The 10,171-nt window shown below is 55.9% G+C and overlaps 1 protein-coding gene across 1 annotated transcript; it reads left to right on the top strand.

Moving 5' to 3' along the window:
• Positions 1-4: 4 nt before the first annotated feature.
• CISH (cytokine inducible SH2 containing protein) lies at positions 5-4,973 on the top strand. Its single transcript, XM_007451819.1, has 3 exons — positions 5-153; positions 2,915-3,135; positions 3,375-4,973. Exons 1-3 carry the CDS (start codon positions 134-136, stop codon positions 3,896-3,898), a joined length of 765 nt encoding a protein of 254 aa, XP_007451881.1. The 5' UTR covers positions 5-133; the 3' UTR covers positions 3,899-4,973.
• Positions 4,974-10,171: the final 5,198 nt, after the last annotated feature.

The following is a 10,171-nucleotide window of genomic DNA, read 5'->3' as shown; positions in this document are numbered from 1 at the left end:
TCTCAGTCCCGGCCCGCCGCTCGCGCTCCCCAGGAGCCTGCTTTGCGAGCGCGACCCGCGCCCACTGGCTCCCTCCAGCAGCCGCCGTTAGGCCGAGCCCCAGCTCCGGAGCAGCCGCTGCCGCTGCCGTGACATGGTCCTCTGCGTTCAGGGGTAAGCGCGGCTCTCCGCCCCCGACCAGCTCTGCGCCGGCACGCGGCAGAGTACTGGCCTCGTGCTAGCTGCCGAGCATTAAGAGGGCTTGACCGGTCGGAAATGATCGAGCGCGGAAAGACCTCGAGGGAGACAACAGGGAAGAGTGACAACATCGTCACCACCTCTACTGACACTGTGGGTAGGGAAACTGGAGGTTGGCTGGCTACAGGAGAAACAGGGTGGGCTATGCGCGGGAGAAGGTAGACGCCTCAGGCAGCGCGTCCTCCAAGGCGTGGCTCACCTGCCCAGCCGGTCTGGCCCCGGAGCGCTCTATCCTAGCCTGCCGGCCCAACAGCCTACTGTGACCTTGGGCCAGCCCCTGCCTTTCTCTGTCCTGTCATCCACTCTCCTGCCTCGGCTAGCAATTAGGCTGTTCTTGGGAAGCCAGCCTGAGATCCTTGCCTCTCCCCTGGTTGGCAGCTGCTGAACAAGCAGCTGTTGGGAGAGCCTAGGTTTGGCCCAGTCCTGCCTGAGGTACCCCCCACAATGACCTCAGCCCTCCTCTCAGCCCAAAATGGGATCCCAATTTGAGAAGGACCTTGGCTCCTACCTCCCTTCTCCAAGTTTCCCAAAATGTGGGGGTGGGGTGGGGACTGATAAGACAGAGTCTTGGCCTCAGCTGAGCATTCTTGGCACATTCCTTCTGGCCAGAGCCTCAGGATCCCCTTCAACCAAGGGTCTGATGCTCTCCAAACTGATCTGACAGGAGCTCAGAAAGTTCCAAGGAGAATGAAAGAAGATGTGAATGGGTGCTCCACAGCAGGGAAAGCAAGATTTTTAAGACCTACACACACACACAGCCACAGACCAGCTGGTGCCCTCCTGAGGTAGGGCGCAGGGATTCCCAATTGTAGGTATGGGTTGTCAACTTTGCTGAGGGATCCCCGCTCAGGGCTGAGTTTGCCTCATTGGCTTATGTGCCCAGGCAGAACTCACAGGCTGGGCTCCACAGCAGGCACACACACATACTGGCCACCCACACCTGGAACATAACAGCCACCGCCACGACAACGACACCTCCCATACTCCTAGAAGGCTCCTGGGCCTGAGCTGAGCTCTGGGTCCCAGCAGGCAGGCCATCAGCCAGTTCCTTGAAACTCAGCCTCTAGCTCCCCAACAGGGATTCCAGAGCTCCTGTAGTACAGCCAGGGTAGGGGTGGAAAAGTATTAGCAGGCTGTGGTATGCTAGGGTCTTATGGCCCCTTCTCTTGAGTGGTCACGGGCCCCTGATTTGTTAAAATCTTCTAAGAGTCACCTATAGCCTACACTGTATAACTTACACTGTCAGATCTGGTTCCTCTGCCTGACTCCTGCTGCCGGTTCCTGCCCACCTCTTCCTGCCTCGTAAGCAGTACCTGTCAGTGTTTACCCATGCCATCATCTCTGCCTGCGGTGCCTTCCCCGCTACTCCTTCCTTTAGCCTGGCAGATTCAGCTCAGGAACAGGCAGACCCTGACTTCCCCCTAACATTCTTTGCTTTTATGACTTTGGGTCATGAGTTCTCCTTTAGGGTAGGGCCCAGGGTTTCATTATTTGGTGTCTTGAGGCCCAGCAGAGAACCAGACCCAAGACCCGAGGATTTATTTTGTGATGAGTGGGAGAGGACCAGCAGTCTCTTCCTTGGGAACCAGGGCCATGCCCCTCACTCCCAGGAAGCCCCAGGATCACCATGCCGGGTGGGCTTCCCCTAAAGGGAAGCTACTGCTCAGATTGGGGCCAGTTCAGCAACCCAACTCTAGCCATCTGAAAATATGGTGTGACCGCACCCCTCAGTGTCTGGGCTGGTAGGACCCCTCATTGAGGAGGAGGGGAAACTGACGTCTAGTGAAGAACAGTGTTTGCATAAGATCATAGTGCCTCGTAGGGCAGGCTCGTCAGGGTAGAATCTGGAATGTGGGATGAGTACCCTGCCCTTTGGTGGGAGCTCATATTTATGGGAGGTGGGACTTGTCAGTGCCTTTAGAGGCCACTGTCTATCCTATACCCTCAGCCAGGAGGAGGAGAGAACAGGATGGGTATCTGACCTGTTTGGGGATATTATTCCAGCCCCTAAGCCCTGGCCAGTGTGGACCTAGGTCCCTCTGACAGATACTCCTATCTATGGGGTGGTAGCATGTGACCAATCCCTTGGCTCAACCAGGACAAGTGCCATTTAATTGGCCCACCACTGCCAGGAGGGCACAACTGTGAAGCCTCTTTGTATTGGATCCTATCAACTGGCCACTGTGAGCTAGAGATGCCTATAGAGAATAAAGTGTACTTGGTTGGTGCAAAATAGAAAGAGAGATTACAGTTGACCCTTCGTATCTGCAGATGCGAAACCCATGGATATGGAGGGCCCAAAGTATTCACTGTACTACGCCATTCATATAAGGGACTTCAGCATCTGCAGATTTTCGTATCCATGGGAGCTCCCAGAACCAACCCCCCGCGGATACTGAGGGATGACTGTAATTACTGTTTAATAAATGCAGGAGGGTGGAGAAGTCTCTTTCAGAAGAGGGTTCATATGTGGGGGAAGTAATCAAGGGGCCTTTTGTGATGACAAGTGGGAGGCGGGGTACTGGTCTCATTGAGCCCATGGGTGGACAGAGGGGAAACTAGGACTCATAGTGAGATAGACTGGCCAGAGGTCACATAGCCAGTCTGGGGCAGAGGGGATCTCTGGAAATGGGGAGAGCACAGGGCCTCCACTCACTGCCCATCCACCTCTTTCTAGACCTTGTCCTTTGCTGGCTGTGGAGCAGATCGGGCAGCGGCCCCTGTGGGCCCAGTCCCTGGAGCTGCCCGAACCAGCTATGCAGCCTTTACCTGCTGGCGCCTTCCTGGAGGAAGCAGCAGAGGAGTCCCCAGCCCAGCCAGAGGGTGAGCCCAAGGTGCTGGACCCCGAAGAAGATCTGCTGTGCATAGCCAAGACCTTCTCGTACCTTCGGGAATCTGGTGAGTCTGAGGAGGGAGGCAGGACTTGTCCTGAAGTCTGATGGGGAAAGTTTAGCTCTGCCTGTTGTGTCTAATTTGAGAGGCATGGCTCTGGCCAGAAGAGTCTGATGGGAGAGAAGGGGTACAGCACTCCCCAGGGAGGTGTGAAGAGAGAGGCTGAGCCCTGCCTTGCCCTGGGTTGGTGCACCCAACTAATTTCCACTGTGACCAGTCTCTTAGCCCCCTCTCCACTTGCCTAGGCTGGTACTGGGGTTCCATTACGGCCAGTGAGGCCCGGCAACACCTGCAGAAGATGCCAGAGGGCACATTCCTAGTACGTGACAGCACCCACCCCAGCTACCTGTTCACATTGTCGGTCAAAACCACCCGTGGCCCCACCAACGTGCGCATTGAGTACGCCGACTCCAGCTTCCGCCTGGACTCCAACTGCCTGTCCAGGCCGCGCATCCTGGCCTTCCCAGATGTGGTCAGCCTTGTGCAGCACTATGTGGCCTCCTGTGCTGCAGATACCCGAAGTGACAGTCCTGACCTTGCAACCACCCAAGCCCTGCCTACCCCTAAGGAAGATGCACCTGGTGACCCAACACTGCCTGCTACTGCTGTACACCTAAAACTGGTGCAGCCCTTTGTGCGCAAAAGCAGCACCCGAAGCCTGCAGCACCTGTGCCGCCTCGTCATCAACCGTCTGGTGGCCGATGTGGACTGCCTACCACTACCCCGGCGCATGGCTGACTACCTCCGACAGTACCCCTTCCAGCTCTGACCCAGCCGAGCAACCGCCTAGCCTCACCCAGCCAGACCCTGGAGGGGACACCGGCTCCAGCTGGACTTGGGCTCCCACTATCCCTCCTCCAGTCATCCTGGTGCCACATGCATCTGGCAGCTGGACCAGGAAGGGTCTGCAGGAACAAGGCTGGGGGTGAGGGGTAGGGAGAAGTGTCACACGACTTGGAGGTCAGCTCCCCCAGCTCCCATGTGGCTCCATTGTGGTGGGCCATGTGACAGAAGAGGGGACTGGCAGGACCTCGTCTCACCCTGTGGGCTGGGCCCAGGCCCCAACTCACCTGCTGTGGCCTCCTGAACTGCGTAGACTTGGCCGGCCCTGGTTTCTCAGTCCACAGGGTGGGGCAGGCCCCCTCCTTTCAGCCAGCCTCTGTCTCAGGGGGGATGGCAGCCAGAGGAACTGAGGTTGACACTGACAGTCCCCTGGTGCGGGAGCAGGCCAGGCTGGGGGACGGCACAGTTATATAGTATTTATTTATTTATTCTCCTTGGGTTGGAGAGCTAACCCCACCTCTCTGCCTGAGCCCTGAGTGCTCCAGAGACCCCAGCCCTGCCTCAGCTTCTCTGGTTCCTCCCGGCCGAGAGCCTCTTCCTGAGATATGTTGCTGGACCCAAGGCAGTCCTGGATGTCCTGGCACTGACCCACCCACCTGTGAAGGTGTCCACCCTCTTCTGCCTCCAGCCCTGTTTTGGGAGGATGGGTGAATAAACAAGAAAAGGGAGCCAAAGTGTTAGCGCCTTGCAGAGCCTGCTACTCACCCCCTTGCAGGGCAGAGCCCTGTCTGCACAGAGCTGGTCTCGCTGGGGCACAGGCCCTCATGAGTGTGGGTGCCATGTCAGGGAGGGGCATGGTAGTTTGAGGGCTGCCACTCCACCTCTGCTGGGTCTGCTTCCTGCCCAGGAAGGTGCCTGCACATGAAAGAGGGAAAGAAAATACATATCTGATAAGACTTTATAAAATAATTATTTCTAAAAAAAAAAAAAAAAACCCACAGTTTGGTAGTCATTTTTTTTCACTGATTTTTCTGTAATGATAATAAAATTGTACCTCTCATTTATGGAGCCCTCAGTGGGGCCTCTTTTGAGTTGTACACAGTTTGTCCCCTTTGATTTTACTATCATTATCCCCCATTTTACATCTGGGTCAGCAGAGGCCCAGAGACCTATGTGGCAGAGCAGGCCCTGCTAGGGCACCCAGTAAGGAGTGGAGGGGATAGCGAGAAGCCTTTCTCCACTCATTCCCTCTTTTCCCCTTGGAGGGTGGGATGCAGGAGATGAAGCCCAGTTGGATTGCCTGTAGGGTCACTGCCCAGTGTCAGGAGCAGGGTGGTGGCAGAGGAGCACCAGGTCTGAGAGATGTGTAAACAGGTGATGTCAATTAAAGATTGAAAGTGGAGAATACTAGGGGGATGGGGACTGTGGACTACACCTGGGGGCAGTGTCTTTTGAGATGAGGAGACCAACAATCAGAGAAGTCAGGGCCAGTCATTCCAAGGAGAAGGTACAGGGCATGCAAAGGCACCAGGGCATGACTGGGAAGCTTATATTCCTGACCACAAGGAGGCCTGGGGAAGGGTCATTCTGTGCAGTGGGGTGGAACAGTTGAGTTGTGGATAGTGGCCAGTAAGCTGGCAGGGTCTGGCCTGGGATGGGGCTAATGGGGCTCTGGTCTAGGCTGATTGGGGTTTGGGTACTCTCTCACTCAGGGTCCTGCATATCAGAAGTAGGTGAAAAAGCAATTCAAATGAAAACGCTCTCCATTATCTGATGGTCTGCCTTTGGAGCACTTCAGCACCTGGAATCCCACTATGTCCTGAAATTTTCTGCACCTTTACTTGAGTAACTCACAGGAAGGCTCCTGTGAACCTCATTCATAGCCTTTAACCCTTATTTTAGAAACAGTTCTAACCTTTCTATCTTCTTAGCCCTCAGACAATTAAAAGCTGCAGATTAGAAGAGGCAAATGTTGGCAGATTGAAGGCAGGAAGGTGTGAGGAGTGACATGTTGATGACGAGGAGGAGGCAGGAAAGGATAAAAATCAAGAACTATGGGGCTTCCCTGGTGGCGCAGTGGTTGAGAGTCCGCCTGCCGATGCAGGGGACACGGGTTTGTGCCCCCGTCTGGGAAGATCCCACATGCCGCGGAGCGGCTGGGCCCGTGAGCCATGGCCGCTGGGCCTGTGCATCCGGAGCCTGTGCTCCGCAACGGGAGAGGCCACAACAGTGAGAGGCCGGCGTATCAAAAAAAAAAAAAAAAAAAATCAAGAACTATGGAGGCACAGAACCTTGGGGGCACGGAGATAGTTGTGGGAAAGAATGAAGCTGATGTTGGGTGAGAGTGAGCAAGAAGTGGGTGAGGGCTGTCTTTATCAGAGCGGTGCCCAGGCCCACGTGTCCCGCCTGGTGCCTTCTCCATTGCTGGCTGCAGGGCCCAACAAACACCTCCTCCAGGTCACCATGGCCCTGCCAGGGATGTCTGCAGTTCCTCATTGTTTCAGCCTGGATCCCAGCCCCTTGATGACTCCCAAAATACCTGAGGTGACCCCTCTGTCTGCTCCACCCCGAGATCTGAGTCACCCAGTGGGTGGGTAGCAGACACAGAAGGGCCAAAGGCAGGCTCTTCACCACCTGGTGCCATGACCCAGACAGAAAGTGCTGGAGCAGGAGGAAGCCCTTCGGTGTCCACAGAGGGGACACGTCTCAGGGTGCCCACTGGGTGCTGGCAACAGACAAGGGCTTTGCACCTCATGTAATGCTCACCACAACCCTGGGAGTAGGTCTAAATATTACCCATATTTCACAGATGAGGAAACTGAGGCCCAGAGTGGGCAAGGGACTGGCTGAAGAGGTGAGGCACAGAGCAGAGCTAAGCCTGAGGGGCCTGACTGCCCACCTGCCCCTGCACTGCTATATGAGGTGGCGAGGACGGGCAGCTGGGGTAGGGGGGCAGCTTTCAGGTGAGTTGTTCTTGGATGCTGGCTTTATCCCCTCGCGTTCCTGCCTGCTAAGGTCTCTGGAGCCACTGGCCTGACCAAAAGGGTCCTATCCCATTCCCCGTTACCTCAGCCCAAGCCAGGGTCCAGCTCTTGCCTGAGGAGGGGCTACCAGCTACTTCTGACCCCTGATACTTTTCTGCTTCAATCTTTTTTTTTTTTTTGGCTGCACTGCGCAGCATGTGGGATCTTAGTTCCCCAACTAGGGATCGAACCCACAGCCCCTGCCTTGGAAGCACGGAGTCTTAACCACTGGACCGCCAGGGAAGTCCCAATCTGCTTCAATCTTATTTTCATGTTTCCCTACCAAGGGAGTGAGTGACGCCTACTTAGAACAGGATCAGTGGAGAGCATGTTATCGGGCCCCAGGCCCAAGTCAGACACCCAGCCTAACAGATGCTGAAAATCCTCTGGTCACTGCAATCACCCCTGGGTGGTTCTGGGCTGGTGAAAGGAGCACACCTACCAGCACTGACCGAGGAGGAAGAAAGGAGCTGACTGGAGGGCACACAGGACCCTGCACAACATACAAACAATAACTGATGGTAACCCTTTACCAATTAAGTCCTTTACCAGCACACATGCTCTTTGGGCACAAACTGGGCCAGACTCCATCTGGGCCCTGGGGACACAGCAGGGAATAAGATGGACACACTCCCCATCCTTGTGGGACTCATGGGCTGGTGGGCGAGAGATAATAAACAAGTAAACAAATGGGCACTCAGGATGAGTTTTGAGAGTGAAATGAAAGCAAAGCAGGAGGTGGGGAAGAAAGTGCTTTGGGTGTGGGACACTGCTGCAGATGAGAGGGTCGGGGAAAGCTCTGGAGCAGGGTGGCACTGAGCCTGGACACCCGAGCAAAGAGCAGGAACTGGCTATGCAGACAACTTAGAGAAAGGACATCCCAGGTGGAAGGAGCTCCAGTGCAATGGCCCTGAGGCAGGAACAAACCTGGTGTGACCAGAAGATGGCTGGCTGCCCAGGAGGGCTGAGGAGACAGAGGGCCGGTGGAGAGGGCAGAGGGTGCACATGGATTGTGCTCTGGTGCGGTGGAGCGCCCCTTCAGTGTTTAGCAGGGACAAGCTATGATCCAGTGCTCAGTTCTAAGGAGTGAACCTGTCAGCTGGGGGGCGGGGGATGGCCCCACAAGGGCCTGGGGGCCAGAGGTCAGGAGGAGGTTGAGAGGTATGGGATATGGAGGAGTAGGGTGTGGTGGAGAGCAGACAGAGGAGGCGAGGTGATCCTGGGTGGGGTTCATGCCCCATTAAGTTCTCACTGCAGCCTTGCACACCAGCAGAGGTTGTCCCCATTTACAGCAGAAGAGGTAAGACTCAGAGAGAGGTGGTAGCTTCTTCAGGGTCACAGAACTTGTGAGGGGCAGAGCCGGGGTTCAAACCCTCGTTTGTATAAACTGCTGCTCTGCTCTGCCTCCCAGGGGCTGGCATGCTAAGGCCTTGGCCCTCACAAAGCACTGGGGACATGTAGAAGGCCAGGCAATTCAGGAAGGCTTTTTGGAGGGGGGGGCTGGGGACTGCCCTAAAGGATTCTGTCAGGCCACGGGGAAGTGGGTTTGCAGATTGATCCTACGTGGTGTCCATCCTCGGACTCACAATGCCCCTCTGGAAAAATTCTGGGACAGAGATGCCACTAGGCCATTCAGGTTTCTCTTGTCAGTCAATGAGAGGTCTTGCTGGGAGGCTTCACCTGTGATCACCGAGTGTCCTAACGCCCTGAACCATCGGGGTCTCTGCAACTGGGCCCAGCTTCTAATCTGCCAACTGAGCAAATCTCGCTGGATCAAGGGCGAACATGGGTCTGAACAGGTCTGGGGACATGGCCAGGCTGGCTCCACTCTCAGATGGGAACCCTCCCACCCAGCACAGCTCCACAGTGAAACAGAGGAGCCAAGAGCCTGAAATAAGTCCTAATCAAGAAAGCAGGAGGATTCTGGGACCTCACAAAGGCCCTCTTTCTTCAGAAGTGGAGCCTTCACAGGCCTGGGCAGCCCTTTCATACCAACCTGTTAGACCAGTTTTAATATAAAGCAGGTTGGAGCTTTGCCAGAAATTCAACAGCCTCTCCTGGTGAAGGTGTCCTCCCCACCCCAACTGCAGGGTATGGGCCCCCTCCACAGCTTAGGCAGGCTGCATGCACAGCCAGCCACCCAAGGGGCCATTCCAGTGGTCACTCTGGGGCAGCAGGCTGGGGCTCCCACATCTGATACTTAAGACAGGAGGTCCCTGGAGGTTTACTCCTGGCTAGCATTTCCCTCCAACCCTGGTTTTACCCCACCTCCCCTCCAGTCTGGATTACGTGCTGTACACTTGGTTTGGGGGGGCTGTTTCCCTCAACCTCACTGAACCTCATAAGATTCCTTAGCTATGAAATGGGGAGAGTGACTGCACGTCTCTCAGAGGGGACATGGGGGGCCCAGGAGGATTTATAAGTTGATACTGAGGAGAGCCTGAGGGTTCAACCTGGCAGCTGCTGCAGCTGTCACTGTAACTATTCCTTGTCCCTTGTTTTAATCCCATTTGAGAGGTGGGCAGGGCAGGGGTTTTTTTTTAGGCTGCGTGAGGTCGTAATTGCAGCATGTGGGATCATCATTGCGGCACGCGGGCTCTTCGTTGCAGCTCACAGGCTTCTCTCTAGTTGTGGCACGCAGGCTCCAGGGCACGTGGGCTCTGTAGTTGTGGCGTGCAGGCTCCAGAGTGCGTGGGCTGTGTAGTTGCGGCACGTGGGCTCTCTAGTTGAGGCGCACAGGCTCAGTAGTTGTGGCATGTGGGCTTAGTTGCCCCATGGCACGTGGGATCTTAGTTCCCCCACCAGGGATCAAACCCGCGTCCCCTGCATTGGAAGGCGAATTCTCTACCACTGGACCACCAGGGAAGTCCCCAGACAGGTGTTGATGTCCCCTGAGGTCCCCATGGGAGCTACAGGGGAGCTGGCTGGAACTCCCTGGAGCTATAAGCAGCCCCTCACCCCACCAGCTTTGATGCTGCCCTGCCAGCCCAGCCCTCCCCCTTCAGGCATCATTTGCCAACCAAGGCCTTGGGTTCCAGTCGTGGTGAATAGACCCTTTGTCTGGTCTCTGCATGGGCTGGGGTGGAGGCTAGACCAGCCTAACCTTCTAGCAACTTCCCTTGCAGCTCCAGTAGAGACTAGGCCATCTGCTACCCTTGCCCACACCTGGAGGATGGGTCTCCCTCAGGCCTGTTACTTTCCACGCCCTCGGTGGTCTATGCCCTCAGAGGTGAGTC

This window comes from Lipotes vexillifer, unplaced genomic scaffold (assembly GCF_000442215.2).
Source record: "Lipotes vexillifer unplaced genomic scaffold, Lipotes_vexillifer_v1.1 scaffold500, whole genome shotgun sequence".
Lineage (NCBI taxonomy): Eukaryota > Metazoa > Chordata > Mammalia > Artiodactyla > Lipotidae > Lipotes > Lipotes vexillifer.
Note: the sequence above shows the minus strand (reverse complement) of the source record. Positions and strands in the feature narration are given on the sequence as shown.

What these genes read in the sequence shown, in the direction of transcription:
- CISH (XM_007451819.1), top strand. Translation starts at nt 134, where the DNA reads ATGGTCCTCTGCGTTCAGGG. An exon ending in ATGGTCCTCTGCGTTCAGGG is followed by an intron (nt 154 to 2,914) that starts GTAAGCGCGGCT and finishes ACCTCTTTCTAG; the next exon opens with ACCTTGTCCTTTGCTGGCTG. An exon ending in CTCGTACCTTCGGGAATCTG is followed by an intron (nt 3,136 to 3,374) that starts GTGAGTCTGAGG and finishes CCACTTGCCTAG; the next exon opens with GCTGGTACTGGGGTTCCATT.